Below are 17,507 nucleotides of genomic sequence, written 5' to 3'. Positions count from 1 at the left end.
GCCTCACGGCAAGTAATCTGATTACAGCTCACATGCCCAGTGTTTAATCAGGACAATCTACACCCTGTTTCCCTAAAACAATGGGGAAAGATATTATCACCACGTCATAAAAGCTAAAAGGTTTCCAATTAAAGCTGTAAACAACATTGACGTCATAAAATTAATATGGTGAACGTGTTAGAGAGTGACATCACCACCGTTTGGAGAATCACGTTTCTATTTGAAACACCGAGGCTCCTTCAAGTCTTTGAGCTGCTGCCTGCTCCACCCGTTCAGCTCACGGTGAACATTGATCGGTTGAACGTGAGCATGTAGGTTTGTTATCACAACTCGCCTTCACCAAAACGTGACCATAAAACTAAAACAATTAGTTACGAGATGCTCAAACGTCTGGAGAAACACTGAATCGCCAACTCTCCTTCCATCACTGGCAAGTTCTATTGATTAGATATGAAAAAAACAACTAATATCACTACATGACTGACCCCCCCCAACCCCCCAACTTTCAGTCTCGTCAACTTCCTACCTACTTCCCTCTCCCGAGGCGGAGACAGTTGCTAAGCAACCTGCACAACACAACAGTGCAGCTCTCCAACTTGGCTCTCGGCCCCCGTGGTTTCAGACAATCAAACACATGAGTGTGTGTGCATTCATACAGAGTGTGTGTGTGGGAAAGGTGAAAGCTATGAATAGTTTCCATCTCATAAGTGAAAGCCAATAGTCCCTTTAGCTTTCAAGGGCCGCCTCTTGACTCGAGTAGAACATCATCTTGCATTCAATGGGAATGTATTACAGGGCATCCAACTCTGAACTACCTTAAACACAAAGGACAAAACATGAATGCCAGAATGTGAAGAGATATGCTTTTAATTCACTACAGCTTGAATAAAACCACCAGAAAGCCACCCGTCAGACACTCCGACACACACCAACCATCATCACACACTCCTCGGGCGTCTGGGGACAGCACACCTGTGTAGCTGCTATTTCCTGGCCAGTTCCAGGAAGTGAAACCGAGGCCTCCACATGGATCAACTCCTCAGTGTGTAGAGAGACTTGGGTTGGAGCATGCTGGGCTTCCTCTGATCTGCAGCAAAGCACGCCCCACTGAAGGCAGCAGAAGCATTGAGGGAATGACTGCAGTACAATATTAAAGCTAGGATCTAAGATTTGAAATAAAAAAAATCCATTCAGTCGATCAGCCGTAGGCCTGCATAGAAATTGACCAATGGGAGCCATTGCTCCGGAAGGTTCCCATTAGCTCGTACCCTCCATCCAATCCCCTCGTCTCCCCTGCTCCTCGTCATCCCGCCTCGTCGAATCGTGGAAAACTGAGGGGAGGGGTGTGTGTGTGTGTGTGTTGCTTTTTTAAAAATCTGCCTCAGAGGCTGAACTGATTTCAGAATGTAGAACATAGCTTTAATGCAATGATACACACAATAGGGTTTTTGCCGCCACATCAGCAGTCACAACTACAAATGTAATCTGGGACCAACCCACTTCTTAAAAACATTCAGAGGGTTAACAGGTTACAATTCAGCAACATTTGAATGCTCATGGCTTTACAAAAATAGACATTTGTGGGCATGCACAGAGCGACACGGCGTCCCATCGTTTAAAAAAAAGAAGGTAAATACAGAACATCCCATCAGTTTACAAAAGCAAAGCTCAAGAACAAATGGCACTTACTGAAACTACAGCTGTGAGGAACGTCCGGGCCGGCGTTCAGCCACGAACACGGAAACACTCCCACACACACAACACGGGTCCAAGGCCCAATCAGTAGACACTGGGCTGCTTCCTCCCAGTCAAAGAGCTCCACATTCATCCAATCAGGGAGCACATTCACCATCAAAAAGGCTTCAATAAAGAGTCATCACATTTAACCTTGGCCTGTTCAAAAAAAGAATAATTCTCCCACTAATAATATACAAAACTGATAAATCAGGTTCCAATAAAATCATGTAATCCACAATCTTGCTGTTTTTAAGAACTCCTCCTTTTAGGGTTAACCCCAGTCTTGGCATTATAACAGCATTCAAACACAAAACCCTGACAATGTGTTCTGCACTGACCCGATGTGCAATGTTTTATTTCATATTAACTCTGCGAGTGAGAGCACTGTGGCAGGAAATGTTGTAAACTTGCAGATGATATGTTCAGACTGAATTTCAGATATTTATCTGGGCTGTAAATGTTTATAGTAACCAGATGTTTAAAGAATGATCCAGAAATGTGTTCCCACCTCGGGGCTTGGTGTAGCTGATGGCGCAAAAAAAAAAAAAAAAAAAAGGCCGGCTCATAATTAGCTTCATCCATAGCAAACATTCCCAAAATAAATATCACATGGCAGGTGTAACTCGATTTGTGTGAGCTGGCGGAGCCTCAGACCTCCACCGCCTCGGCACTCTGCTCCTGGCTCTCCTCGGGGGCGGGGCCGAGCGGCCCGGCCCACCACAGGGACAGGGCGTTGTCTTGCCGGGTCTCCTGAGGAGACATCGCCGCTTCACCTCCCTCGCCCTCCGAGGCCGAGTCACCCTCGCTCTCGCCGGGCCACGGGAACTGGCGCTGCCCACTGGACGTTGCCAACAGGGGCATGAAGGGATGAACACTGTGGAAGAGGAGGATGGAGGAAGAGGGGGATGGAGGGAATAAAAATGATGCGCGTGTTTTTGTAAGGATTGAAGAAAATTGAATTTTCTGGTATTTTGCACTGCATTTCAAGTTCATTTAGAGGTAAACACTAAGTACACAGTGCTGAAACAAGCAAGGCCAGACTCTATACATCATCTGAGCACATTCACAGCGATGATCCATCATTTCTAGTTGAGCAGCTCCTTCTTCTCCTCTACACAGAGCTCAGAGGCGTTTAGGGGCTTCATGAATGCACACAGGCGCCGCCGTGGTTATTGCTCTCTGGTCTCACACACAAATTGGAAGCCGTTTCTTCTCTCATTTGAAATATTCTGGATGATTTGTTTGCGTTCCCTTTGCTCTTGTGGGAAAGATTGGGGGATTCAAACAGTAGCAGCAACGCAGGCACTGAGTGGGATTTATAGACCTAAATGTGATGATTGTTTACTTTCTGTCTCGAGATCAGCATGACAATCACTGAACACCGTTAACCGCCGAGATCGTCGTCAGCAGGTCGTTAACATTTTAATGGTTTGTACCATGTTTAATTATAGTTAGTTGGTGCTTCCTGTGTGGTTGTATTTGACTTCTGTCAACAAAATATCCCATGACCTGGACAAATGAGAAGCTTCTATTTTTACCAACTTATTTTCAACCATTACAATCGATTTTGCACAAGTGATGCAAATGGTGTGTTTTAAGCCTTTCACTCCATGGCAAGTAATCATTGTGTGACTGTGTCTTACCTGTGACATGTCCCATTTAAGATCCATTTTAAAAGTTTTAAGCTCATTTTGATGATCATCGGGATAATATCCTGAATCCCAATTACTTATTGCAAGGATAATCACATTTTTAATATGGCCCCACGCTGACTTTAATCTGATATTTCATCAGTCCTACAATGAGTGAACCTGCAGCTGTCATTCGTACCTGATGCCGTTGGTGCAGTCCCAATGGGCCTGGAACCGGAGCTGAGGCTGCAGTAGCTCCTCGTTACCATCAGGAGGCGCTGTGTGGGTGTCCCAAACCGACACCACTCCCTCTGTGTCCCCACTCAGCAGGTACCTGGCCGACCTACAGACACAACACCAACACATACCTGCTCAACACAATACCACGTACACGAACCACAGAGATGACTCTGCGTCTGTGCAGCCATGTAACAAACGTCGGTTCAAACCGGATGAGTTATCGATGCAAACACTGATGTTGAACATGGAATTCCAGAGAAGATCATGTAAAACACCAAAACCCCTTGGCTTTGTTACGGTTCAAACTATTTTTTCCCCAAATTCCGGGTTTTCCATTTTAATTTTTCTAAATTCTGTGTTTTACAATTTTAGAGTCCAGTGATAGACTGGTTACCTGTCTGTCTCTACATGTCTCCCTGTGATAGACTGGTTACCTGTCTGTCTCTACATGTCAGCCCTGTGATAGACTGGTTACCTGTCTGTCTCTACATGTCTCCCTGTGATAGGCTGGTTACCTGTCTGTCTCTACATGTCTCCCTGTGATAGACTGGTTACCTGTCTGTCTCTACATGTCTCCCTGTGATAGACTGGTTACCTGTCTGTCTCTACATGTCTCCCTGTGATAGACTGGTTACCTGTCTGTCTCTACATGTCAGCCCTGTGATAGACTGGTTACCTGTCTGTCTCTACATGTCTCCCTGTGATAGGCTGGTTACCTGTCTGTCTCTACATGTCTCCCTGTGATAGACTGGTTACCTGTCTGTCTCTACATGTCTCCCTGTGATAGACTGGTTACCTGTCTGTCTCTACATGTCTCCCTGTGATAGACTGGTTACCTGTCTGTCTCTACATGTCAGCCCTGTGATAGACTGGTTACCTGTCTGTCTCTACATGTCAGCCCTGTGATAGACTGGTTACCTGTCTGTCTCTACATGTCAGCCCTGTGATAGACTGGTTACCTGTCTGTCTCTACATGTCAGCCCAGTGATAGACTGGTTACCTGTCTGTCTCTACATGTCAGCCCTGTGATAGACTGGTTACCTGTCTGTCTCTACATGTCTCCCTGTGATAGACTGGTTACCTGTCTGTCTCTACATGTCTCCCTGTGATAGACTGGTTACCTGTCTGTCTCTACATGTCTCCCTGTGATAGACTGGTTACCTGTCTGTCTCTACATGTCGGCCCAGTGATAGGCTGGTTACCTGTCTGTCTCTACATGTCAGCCCTGTGATAGACTGGTTACCTGTCTGTCTCTACATGTCAGCCCTGTGATAGACTGGTTACCTGTCTGTCTCTACATGTCTCCCTGTGATAGACTGGTTACCTGTCTGTCTCTACATGTCAGCCCTGTGATAGACTGGTTACCTGTCTGTCTCTACATGTCTCCCTGTGATAGACTGGTTACCTGTCTGTCTCTACATGTCAGCCCTGTGATAGACTGGTTACCTGTCTGTCTCTACATGTCAGCCCAGTGATAGACTGGTTACCTGTCTGTCTCTACATGTCAGCCCTGTGATAGACTGGTTACCTGTCTGTCTCTACATGTCAGCCCAGTGATAGACTGGTTACCTGTCTGTCTCTACATGTCAGCCCTGTGATAGACTGGTTACCTGTCTGTCTCTACATGTCGGCCCTGTGATAGACTGGTTACCTGTCTGTCTCTACATGTCAGCCCTGTGATAGACTGGTTACCTGTCTGTCTCTACATGTCGGCCCTGTGATAGACTGGTTACCTGTCTGTCTCTACATGTCAGCCCTGTGATAGACTGGTTACCTGTCTGTCTCTACATGTCAGCCCTGTGATAGACTGTTACATGTCTGTCTCTACATGTCTCCCTGTGATAGACTGGTTACCTGTCTGTCTCTACATGTCAGCCCTGTGATAGACTGTTACCTGTCTGTCTCTACATGTCAGCCCAGTGATAGACTGTTACCTGTCTGTCTCTACATGTCAGCCCTGTGATAGACTGGTTACCTGTCTGTCTCTACATGTCGGCCCTGTGATTGACTGGTTACCTGTCTGTCTCTACATGTCAGCCCTGTGATTGACTGGTTACCTGTCTGTCTCTACATGTCAGCCCTGTGATAGACTGGTTACCTGTCTGTCTCTACATGTCAGCCCTGTGATAGACTGGTTACCTGTCTGTCTCTACATGTCAGCCCTGTGATTGACTGGTTACCTGTCTGTCTCTACATGTCAGCCCTGTGATAGACTGGTTACCTGTCTGTCTCTACATGTCAGCCCTGTGATTGACTGGTTACCTGTCTGTCTCTACATGTCAGCCCAGTGATAGACTGTTACCTGTCTGTCTCTACATGTCAGCCCTGTGATAGACTGGTTACCTGTCTGTCTCTACATGTCAGCCCTGTGATAGACTGGTTACCTGTCTGTCTCTACATGTCAGCCCTGTGATAGACTGGTTAACTGATGGATGGATGGTTTCTAGATTTTGACAAAATCCATGGAATTCGGCGTTTTACGGTTGATTCCATTTTCATGGTCAGATTGCGTGTTTTCCGCATGGCGGTAATCATAGAGCCCTCACTAAGACTTACTGGTCCAGATCAAAGTAGATGCGTTGGTTCGTGGCCACGTTCCTCTCCAGTGAAAACACAACCTTCCCCGGCTCTCTTAAGTCCCAGCACAGGATTTCTGGATCCTACACAAAAACACACACACACTGTTTAAAAGAGCCCTTTGTGCGGGGCTACATAAGTTAAATTCATCTCGTAAAATACACATTGTTGACCTGTATCAGCATACTTTTATTAATAGCAGCCCTCAAACAGACTACAGCTGAAATTACTTTAATGCATTTTAGACATTAATGTCTGGTTCTAAAGCTCGGAGAGAAACTCCCTTGGAAATACAGCAAGCCAACAAACCTGGTGTGATCTTTGACCTTAGCATTAAGGCTCATGTGGGGTCATCAAATCTGCATTTTACCACCTTAAAGATATCACTAAAGTGTGACCATGTCTCTCTCCGAGGCTTCTGCACGCTTGTATATCTAGCAGGATGGACGACTGCAATGCTCTCCTTTCTACTCAACAAAGTTATAAATCAGCGGTAGCCCGAGTGCTGCCCAGGAGCAGAAGGAGCTGTCACTTCCATATTGATTTTAAAATGATTTTAATTGTTCTTAAAGCCCCCACTAGTGTCACATGGTGACAGTGTATCAGCGGCTGCAGCCCCTCAGGTCTTGTGTGGAGTCTGGACTGAAACCTTCAGTGACTCAGCGTTAAAGGTGTTGAGCTGAGGATCTGAGAGCTGCTGGAAATATGCTTTTCAATGGAAACGTCAAACCTACATGCCACGACTTTGATTAGAAATAACCCTTATAATAGACTCCTTATAATTTCATTTTGTTTTATTTATGTAGTTTTATATAATTTTAGACACATATTTTATGTGGATGATTTTAATGAATTATTGTATTTGATCTAGTTTTTTTTATTTTATTTATCACTTATTTTATTCAAGCTCTTTTATTGTATTTATAGCATTGCATTATATTTTATTAATCTAGTTCTAATTTAATGCAGTTTTACCATTATAGCTTTTCATTCTATTTTGTTTATCATTTTATTGTTTTGCAGGTATTACTCTCACATTGTTGAATTGTTAATATCTTGTGTCTTTAATGTTGTTTTCAACGTCTTCTGCACTACTTCTGTTTTTATTTTCCTGTTTTTTAATCTGTCATCTGTGAAGTACTTTGAACTGCTAACCTGAAAGGTGCTGTACGATTAAAGACTGACCGATTGATATAGACCTGCAGTGTACAACAGTTAATGTGAACTCTTGACCCCGTAGATCCCTGGCAGAGAAACTTGTTTGCTACAGAGTAACGTTGTAGACTCTGGAATGTGGACATTTAATGTGGACGGGGTGACATGAAGTGATGACGTCAACAGGAGAGAAATGAGGGCATTCAATCACACGGAGGCTCATGGCCATGGTGTCTCTACACTGTAAGAAGCCTCCAGTCATTGTCTAGAACTGGAGGAATATTAAAACAGAGCAAACAAGACAGACAACTGGAAAAGGTATCCTGACAAAGTAAGTGTGATTCACAAAATTATCCTTATAATTGTTAAAAAAAAAGTTTAATACAGCTCTAAAACATACCGACATCATGTTACCTTACATTGAAGACATATTTTCATTTTGAATGGTTATGCATCACAGATAGGACACACAAATGTCTTTAGTGAACATCCTTTTTTGTCAACAATCTTGAATTAAGTAATCATAAATGTCTCCCTAAATAAAGGATGCAAAAAAAACTCTCTCTCACTTCTCTGTCATGATGGAGAGCTACACAGCCTTTTCAAGTCACTTGCGACAACATTTAAGATTTTCCCAATAATGGAAATTCACCACAATCTAATTATTGATCGTTTTCTGTCCCATTCAGTGCTGAATCCTCCATCCTCCCACTATGTGACCGTTCACACACAGCAGCACCCGTCCCCCCGGGTCCCCCGTCTGCATGCAGCGTATGCAAGAGTGTATGTGCGCGTGCTCACCTTGCGCCCGCCGGTGAACAGGTAGTTGCCGTCGGGGGAGAAGAGCAGATGGGTGAGGCCTCCGTGGTGGCGGGTGGGCAGCAGGGCCAGCAGGGTGCCGTCTTGGCAGGAGTAGAGGCCAGCGCAGCGGGAGTAAGAGCCACAGGCGTAAACAGACTGGCAGGGGCTGAAGCCGAAGCAGGAGATGATGCCACTCTGGCCCTGCTTCTTCACTGCAGTGACAACAACACGGTGACATTTAGCACCTTTTAAGAGCTTCACAAGGAGACAACTCCCAATCACTGGTCCTCAAAGTTAGCAGTGTCACTCATGTTTCAGGCATTATTCATTTTTAAAATCAGGTAGGTGGGACCATATTGTCATGTCATTATTGACTTGGCCAAAATAATAATAATTATGTTGATAATTATCAAAATATACTTAGAAACAATCTTTTTAAGGAGAAAAAACATCAAATGATCTTAAATAAGACGACATACATCATAAGGTTTCCCTGCATAAATGACAGGCAGGTTAAAGATGTACTTTTGAGATCAATTCACTTCTCTACCATGACAACGAGCTAGACAGCTTTTTCAATCGTGAATATCTTCACGATTATTCTGAAAATTTGAATCCAGCCCGATCAATTCAAGCCGTTTGCATTATCTGATCCCTATCAGTTTGTTTGTTGCTGCCTGGAAAGTAACCTCTCATAAGGCATGTCTTTCCACTTCATGCAATCAATAATGAAAAATCCTCATGAAGGACATGAAAAATACACTTGTCTAAATATTTGTCTGTATATTTTGGTGGTTTCGACTACTTTGGTCCTAACTACAAGGCAGACTGCTTCAGTACGTTACACAAGCTCAAACTTGTCTGAAGTGAAAGATCATGAATTACAGTAAACATTTAGTTCTCCTTCTTCGTTTGTCAGAATCACATCACAAAAGCTGTATTTTTGTTCAAGGAGACTGTTGGATGAGACAGCCAGCTGTCAGACAGGAACTTTTTGAATACAAGTAAACAACTTATCCTTTTCACATCGTCCCTGCTCCCTCATTGTCTCTCTTGTGGGTTTGATTTTCTAAGAACACTCCTTTAGTGAACTACTCTTCACTCTCAGTAAGCGTCCTTGAACAAAAGCGGACGCTTTGAAAACAGCCCCTGCATTTAAATTAACACTTAAGGTGAGAGCACATAACATAATGGCTGTTAAACTTTGCTGTAAAGGAAACAAAAGAAGCGTGGTAGATAACAGACCTATGGTGGGCCGCTCCTCGCAGTTTCTCCCGGGGCGATCGGTGTAGAAGACCCTGACCGTTTTGTCGAAGCCGCAGTAGAGCTGCGTCCCGTCGGGCGAGAAGCAGAGGGAGTGGGCCGCCGTCAGCTCATCCAGGTGATTGTAGGGTCGGAAACTGGCTCGCACCTCCCCGTGAAACGCATCCCACACGTGGACCGGGTTGTCACGGCTACTGCTGGCTAGGCTGCGGAAGAGGAGAGAGGCCAAAAAGAAATGGCAAAGAGTGGAAGTTATTAAGACGTGGGAAACAGACAGGCAGCTAATAGAGTAACCAATGCAACAATATATTTAGTGAGCAGTGAATGAAGACGAGTAACCAGTGGAATAAAACAGGATTCAAATTAAATCAGCAGCAGAGATTCTTCTTTTGAAATGCACATTATGTATGACCGCAAAACGTCTCGTTTGGTATCATTTCTTGTTCCGAAGCTGGAGTGCACCACCTTCACCTGAATGCATCACAACAAATACACAGCATTGTGCTGCGCCTCATTATGGAGACAAGACCACAGCACAGTCTCATTGATTCAAATCAGGGCCAAAGACTGAGCGATGCCTTTTTAACTCTAATTAGTGGGCGCTGAACAAATGGCGGCTCAATTAAACAAAGGAAATTGGCCCCTACCACTGCTGCCGTGTTCTGTTATGGCCCCTCTGAGCCCCAGCTTTATTCCAGAGCGAGGAAATGCCCAATTATAATGCTAGACTGCTGCTCGCTTGGAGCTATGCCTAGAACTCAGTGTAACTTAACTGAGTCATAACAGGGGCCCTTCTTCCCTCTCTACAGGAGGGGCATCAACAACACATGGCTTTTGGCAGACAGACGTTCAAGGAGCGCAGGGGGAGAAACAAAAATGGGAGATGTGAAAAAAGGGGGGGAGGCTGGAAAGACCCTCAAAAAACGCTTTGCTGTAAATGCGTTCAATAATCACACCCATTGCGATTGATGTGCGTGCCTTGGCCCTTAACAGTGGACTCAGCTGGTCTGACCACCTAGCGGCGCCCTGCAGGAGCCCCCCCTGTGATATGTGGCAGTGATCTGAGGAAGATGAAGAATATGGGCTCCTGCTGGCTTCCTCATCCTCATGACAGACAGGGCTTTGGCAGATTATACACGCCTCAAGTGGTTCATTGTCCACAGGAGGCGCTTGTTGATGATTGCGCTGTTTACACAACTCTCATCCTCGGACATACATCTCCTGACCCCCAGCCGACCCCTCCCCTCCCCCGACACAGTGAGGCCTGTCTGGTGCCAACGCTGGGCCTTGATCAGACGGAGGCTGTAGCTGGTGCATGATGGGAGCTGGGGGAGTGTATACTGTATACACACAGTGGCAACTTGACCCCAGCTTGTTAGCACGGCCCTACCTCTCTCAGACCAAATGCAATCTCCAAGGTGATGGTGGGGTTTTACTGATGTTCGTTTCAGAGCGGACACACAGTGATGTCACAATTACCACATTTCCAAAGCCTGCTGGAGCGCGTGTCGGCACACAAAAAAAACCTAAAGAGAATGAAATGGAAAAAAAAGATGTCCCAAGTCAGAGAATCACGAGGCCCTTTAGGTGTTGGCTGGATGCGGGAGGGCTGTTAGCGGGCTGAATCATGCTGAAAAGCACTGTGGGCCTCAAACAGCCGAGCGGATCCCGGCAGAGGCAGACAAGACGAAGGCCAACTCTTCACTCATAATGAGAGATATCTGAACACTTTTACAGCCTTCTCCACGCTGGCAGCCGGCTCCCACAATGAGTGCAAATACCACAGGGATCAAAGCGTGAGTCACAATCACACAACCATCCCCTATTTATTCCGATGGTCTATTAGACACACTCCAGCGCACAGCAAAACCCACTCACACATAGGAAACACACAGCGTCTAACCATCCAAGACCGAGATTTAAAGCAGCGGTCCCTGACTGACACCAGCCTCGACAAACAACATGGGGCCTTTTCTGTGTATACATTCCTCACCGTCTGACAGGCTGACCTTCAACGTGAACTTTAAATGTCTCATCTCCTCAGCTGTTAGGAGCCGAGGCTCAGGGCAAGGACTGGCAAAGATCACGCTGAACTCACAAGCATGTGTCTGCGTCCAGAGAGCTCATCTTGGGGTACCAGCAGTAGTCGTAGATGGTGTCCCCCTCTGCCATCCTCAGCACTGGACTCTGCCACGCAATGAAGGAAAGGAGACAGTCAGGACTGAACACACACAGTATACACTCATTGTAATGACTGATTGGATCTAACTGTGCCGATGCTGGGACTGAATATGTGGCTATAAGAGAATGTCAGAGGCTTTTCCTCATAGTGATATCAAAGCCGGTGGCAGCATGTGAGAAATGGAGCAATAAAAGCTTCATTTTCTACCCTTTTCATAAGTGGTGAGAGATCTCCGTAATGGAGGGAAATGGATTAAATTTCAATTATTTTTGTTCAGTGATCCCAATCTACCAGCCTGTAATACAATTAAAATATTGGCTTGCCAATACATATTTCCAAAAACCTAAAGGACAGAACATCTATTCCAACTTCAGAAATACATTTTCTCACGCTGCTGCTTTAAACTGATGATTGATTTAAACTGATTATTTTCTTAGTTCATTAAAACACAGCATGCATGCAGAAACAACAACATACTGATCTGTGTAAAGCACACCACAGGTTTTCAGATCTCATCCTTTAGACCGTTTTAAAACGGTGTGAAATATCTCATAACCATGATTAAAGCTAGGATTGGTATTGTTCTTTAAAAGCTTTTACATTCGACAGCAACCAATTAACCCAAACAACTAAAAGGAAAACATCTGTGCCTGTCAGGACTGGAACAAGCCCCTCAAATCATTTCAATGGGCCTGGATGAAATGATTGGACGGGCTACCTGGCTGCCTGCCTGCTGGCATGATCACACTCGGCCCGTAGCCTCGTTGCTCGTCACCGCTGCCCTCCACAAGCTGCGTATTAATAATAGCCACGTTTGTTGTTTATGTTCAGACCAAATGTGATAGCACAGAAAAAAACTAAAAGCCTCAGAGCTAGGAAGATAAAAAGGTCTTCCCTCTCTCATATGGATTGTACACAGATATTTATCATGTCTAAATGTCAGTCCCACAAAGGATATGTGAATTTTGAATTATATGTAATGTTTAATTAAATAAAGTGGAACTAAACTTTGAGGGATGCATTGATGATGTGGAGACATAAATGAGTTTGAATCTCATCTATTGATGTGCATTTCCACTCCAGTGTTGACTCTTCCTTCCTCTATAGTCTCTCTGCATGGATACAAACATTTGGGGAAAGCCCTGATGGGACGCTGTCTGTCCTCTCACCATCTCAGGAAGCAGGTCCCAGTTGTAGCTGTAAATCTCTGCAGGGATGTTGTACAGACGGAGCACGTTGTCTGCACTGTTGGTTAGGATACAGGAGCCATCAGGGGCCCTAATGTAGAAAAGGAGGGAGGAAAGGATGGTGTTAACAGGACTGAAAACAACCTGCATTCAGGTTTGCTTTTAAAAGGTGCCACGGCCTTCTTAAGCACAAGTCTCATAATTGTATTGGATTGAAATTCGGGACGCACTAGTCCGAAACAACCTCAGCAGATGCCACTAAGTCAGCTTGGCGTTAACCTGCACTATGAAGCCAAACAGACCAATGAGTCTCCACCACATCAGTTCATTTAGTTGGGAGTAACATTAGTAACATTGCAGCGTGAATGCAGCAGTGCATTGTGGGTACAGTTCATTTGTCTGTGAATAAATGCTACAACCAGACACAAGCTAAGCTCCTTGTTGTGGAGGAGGTTAGCCCCGAAGTTAGCAACAACTGGCTGCTCCGGCTCAGGACGACGTAACCTTTAAGGAAGACGAGAGTTATTCTTATCGCTTCTTTTTTATATTTCTTTCAACTGTTTAACTTACAGCACAGATAAAACGGTTAATTATTAATATCCCGACTGTAAACTCTGCTGTTTGTGTCACTAAGTTGAATGTTAAATGTAACAGCAGCATTGTTCAGGGTTCAGTCATGTTTCCACCTCTTTTAGAAGCATCATGTTTAGCATCATATTTTTAATATGTTAGTCAGAAGGTGAGTATTAACTTTGAAAACATGTTTATTTTGCCTACAATTGTGTTCCCATTACAGCGTGAGAATAACAGATCATCATGTTAATCCAGGACATTAATATCCGTCTTTGATATCTGCTCATCGGCACAACATCTACAAATGTAAAGGTCTTATTTTTTATGCTAATCATACAAATGACAACTCACAAATTCCGTGACGATGAATATGTTTTATACGTAGCACCTTCAGAACCTCGTCTACACGGTGCATTAGGTGTCATGCCAATTCTAGAAGGGATTACCATTTGCAGCCTTTGAGGTAATTCTCTGGGAGGTTGGAGTACTCGGTCCAGGAGCCAGTCAGCATCTGGGGCTTCTGGGTAAAATCCAGGCCAAGGCTGGAAGCAAGATGAAGAGAAAGGCAAGTGTTCAGTTAATGACTTTAAAAGACACAAATGGGAATATCACAAAACAAACAGATTCAATTTCCAATATTCCTAATGCCAAGGACATAAGGTTAGTAGATTACATGCAACCACAACCTTGACTTGTAGTTCTGCTCAGAATTCATTTCATTGTGTTAAATATAATCCACTGAATTTCCTAGTCGGGACAAAAGTGTTGCTGAATATAAACGATAAAAAAATAAGAGTGTCAAATGGCACAAAGCAAATCCAAAGTTAGACTCAGTGTCACCACACAGTGGAGTGGATTGGTAATTACAGTTTACACCTCCACAAATTAATTCCACCATTTCACATTTAATTCCTCATAATCCTCTCCAAATGTCATGACTATTGGAGGTGTTATATATATGTAAATAATATATAATATGTATTATCCTCGCTAAAATAATAGAAATTCACAATATTAGTGTGATACATCGAAATGGCACTAAAACATACTGGAACCACTTTGTACAATTTGTTAAGAAACAAATGTGTTATTGCATCACAGATATAACTTTTCTAACTGAACAACCTTTGTGGTGAAAAACAATCAAATCTTTTTAAATAAGATGATCATAAATCAGAAGGTCTCCCTGCATAAATAAAGGATGAATTCATTTTAAAAATGTATTATTGTATCCTATATTTAGTTTTTTTTAATTCAGTCTTCTCTACCATGATAGTAAGCTTGACAGCTTTTCCAAGTCACTTGTGGCGATATTTACGATTATCCCGAAAATGGAAATTAACCACAAACAACTTATACCGGCTTTAACGCGTTCTAGTCGTCGATCCATATTATGAACAGCAAATACGTGTTGAAGTCGTCAGGAGACGACGGTGTCCTGATTGGAAATAACAGCAAACAGCTAACCACGTTCACGGACGTCGCATTGAGTTGCATTATGATGCATTCAGGCTCTATTCAGTAATAAATAGGATTGGGTGATATTTTTAATGTTATCATGATGCATTCAAATGTACTCTTCCAAAATAAAATTTGTGGTGAGGATAAACCCAGTTGTTTGAAGGAGATGTTTTCACATGAATATAAAATAGATATTTTAGAATGAATGAGAAAAAGCTCAGTGTTCTTTCTGTGTGGAAGCAACACTGAACATCACATCATAGAATGGGAAAGCATTAGCTTTAATGAACTATAGTGTGAGCAGGACTGAGGCCCCATCAGACCTGAGGTGGACCAGAATCAGAACCGAGTCCTCTTTCAAATGATTTGACAGTATGAACACAAATGAGTCCATTTTCTGTGGGTCCACTTTTTGGGGACTGAGTTTGGTCCGGTTCAAGAGGACTCTATGTGAAAACACGCTTAGTGATGCTGAGTGGCATTTGTTTACACATCAGATTATAGTGCATGGGCTCTCTTACTTATTAATATTACAATACCATATCTGATACATGATATCATATGGAGTTATATGAGGTTTCATAGGTGTCACTATGTATTGAAGAGGAGTATTGCTCCTGGTGAATAGAAGCCACATCAGGCAGCCTAAAGTCTGGATTGTTTGGTCAGTGTGAGCGCTCCGTTCTGTGACTAAGAACGGTACGCTTTCTCCGCCCCGGCACTTTGGAAGAGGTGGATTTTGGTATGGTATGATTCATGCACTGGTACACAATGTGGACAAGACGCAGGCTATAATCGATCGATGACTGTACAAGCCGCTGGATTCTGGGTCGGGCTTGAGCATGCCTCAGACTCGTGATGTGAGCAGTACCGGAGTGGAAGTGGATGTAGTGCGACGCTCCTTCCTTTTATCATGAAAATGCTGCTCCGTACAAAATCTGCTCACATGCTCTGATCCAGAGGTCGAGTGTTTAATAGAAATATGTGCAGACGCGACTTGTCAACAAAGTTGCAGTCATGTTCTCTGTGTCGTTCTGGTACTCAAAACCTTCTCTCTCCATTTCTGAAACAGGTCTTCATAATAATAATTTCATAACACCACCAATCCCAAATACGCCTGCTTTAAATAGTTCCCTCGTTGGCGTGTCTGCTCTGCCACATCTTCACTCCTAGCTATGTGGAAACAGAGGTTAAAAATAAACCTGACTTCTTCCTCCACTTACTGCTGTGCGTCACCGGGGCTGTCTGCAGATCCGTTACCGTTGTGATCCTCCTCTGGTTTCGTCTCTCCTTCTTCTAAGGAGGCATCGAGCCCTCCATCTCCATTCTGATGGTATTCTTCCTCACCTCCACCACCGACAGGCACCTCCTCCCCGACTCCACCGCCCTCACATTGAAGATGTGCTCCTGCTACTAACATCAAAGAGTACATTTGTGCAGGTTATGACTTGAATGAACACATTTGTATCCCTTTCATGTTTTTCCATTTGATACTCTACCTTGTGCTGGTGAGGCTGGGTCTTCCTGCGCCAAGCCAGCCTCTGCTGGTATTTCTCCATGCATCTCGACAGGCTTTGCAACCGGATCGCGTCCCAGTTCCTCTTCGCTCATTCTTGGCCGCTTGGCAGAAGAAGGTATCCCTTCCTCTGATGTCTCCCTGACCTCCAAGCTGTCACCTTCTGGCAAAGGTGGGGCCTGATGAGGGGGCTCGCTGTCCGCTTCTGTGTCCTGCCCTGCTGCTGCCACACCTCCGCCTTCACCACTTCCAGCCGAGTCAGACATCTCTCTTTGCGTATGAATCTCTCCTGTCAAGTCCTCTACCTGGCGTCAAATGCCTGTGCGTCCTGTGATTGGCTGTCAGACGTGGGTGAGGTAAGTGCTACTAGGATAGTGCTTCTTCCTGCAGTGTGGGTGTTTGAGTCTGCTGGGGGTCGAGGACATCACAGCACCGACGAGCCTAGAAAACAGAGGGATGTGAAGACAACAATACAGGGGGATGGAAAACGAATACGCCAAAACAATGCAAAACTATAAGATCGATTTAGAACAGCCAGAAACACACCCGCCGAGTAAGAGACGTGAACGTGACAGTCATTGTTTAGAGGCGTTGATAACCGACACGAAGCTGCTCGTGTAAGAAACCTACAGACACCTGTGGCGAGTAGCGACGTGCTAACCACTCCGAGCTAGCATGAATGTTACATGTACCGAGTTCACGCTGGCGGAGTATAAATTACATCACAACCGCTGACTCGCTTTACTCCATACCGTAGTATACCACATTACCCTTCATACCTTGAATTAAATTGGCAATGCAGTAAGTCCACCTTATGTTAGCTTATGTTAGCATTAGCCTATGCTATCAGTCTGAAGCTACTTACCTGTGTTGTGATTTGCCTTGATGCCGCTCGCAGTTTGGCGATACACGCTTTTCTCCTCGATGGTGTCAACGTTTCCCCTAAAGCTGGAGAGTACGAATGATTCACAAAAAACGATGAGACGTCCTTCTACTTCGGGACTTGTGTTGTTACTCACCAATTCATTGCGAGAAGTTGTAAACACCGTGGGCGGCCATGTGTTTCAAACTATCGCGAGAGTTGCGCGGATGGTTGAGAGCCTATGGTGAGAGGGCCCTCTGATGGCTCATGAGCATGGTTTTTGTGATGTTCACTGCTCTCACACGAATGTGCTTCATACACA

At 44.4% G+C, this 17,507-nt stretch overlaps 1 protein-coding gene across 3 annotated transcripts; it reads right to left on the bottom strand.

The window, feature by feature from the left end:
• Positions 1–851: 851 nt before the first annotated feature.
• Positions 852–17,385, bottom strand: wrap53 (WD repeat containing, antisense to TP53). Of its 3 annotated transcripts, none has more exons than XM_084003688.1 (11): positions 17,189–17,385; positions 16,307–16,764; positions 16,031–16,220; positions 13,793–13,888; positions 12,756–12,864; positions 11,503–11,591; positions 9,387–9,610; positions 8,142–8,353; positions 6,165–6,268; positions 3,568–3,711; positions 852–2,611 (listed from the first exon to the last, which is right to left on the bottom strand). In XM_084003688.1, exons 2-11 carry the CDS (start codon positions 16,587–16,589, stop codon positions 2,386–2,388), a joined length of 1,677 nt encoding a protein of 558 aa, XP_083859814.1. In that variant the 5' UTR covers positions 16,590–16,764; positions 17,189–17,385; the 3' UTR covers positions 852–2,385. The 3 variants fall into 3 exon arrangements, with proteins under 3 accessions (XP_083859814.1, XP_083859816.1, XP_083859815.1); XM_084003690.1 differs by having other exon boundaries at positions 16,031–16,217; XM_084003689.1 differs by having other exon boundaries at positions 17,343–17,380.
• Positions 17,386–17,507: the final 122 nt, after the last annotated feature.

The sequence above is a fragment of the Eutrigla gurnardus genome (genome assembly GCF_963514095.1).
Source record: "Eutrigla gurnardus genome assembly, chromosome: 23".
Lineage (NCBI taxonomy): Eukaryota > Metazoa > Chordata > Actinopteri > Perciformes > Triglidae > Eutrigla > Eutrigla gurnardus.
The sequence above is the reverse complement of the archived record's forward strand: the minus strand, read 5'-3'. Positions and strand labels throughout refer to the sequence as shown.

What these genes read in the sequence shown, in the direction of transcription:
- wrap53 (XM_084003688.1), bottom strand. Translation starts at nt 16,589, where the DNA reads ATGTCTGACTCGGCTGGAAGTGGTGAAGGCGGAGGTGTGGCAGCAGCA. An exon ending in TACCTCAAAGGCTGCAAATG is followed by an intron (nt 12,865 to 13,792) that starts GTAATCCCTTCT and finishes TTTCTACATTAG; the next exon opens with GGCCCCTGATGGCTCCTGTA. An exon ending in ATCTACTTTGATCTGGACCA is followed by an intron (nt 3,712 to 6,164) that starts GTAAGTCTTAGT and finishes TTGTGTCTGTAG; the next exon opens with GTCGGCCAGGTACCTGCTGA.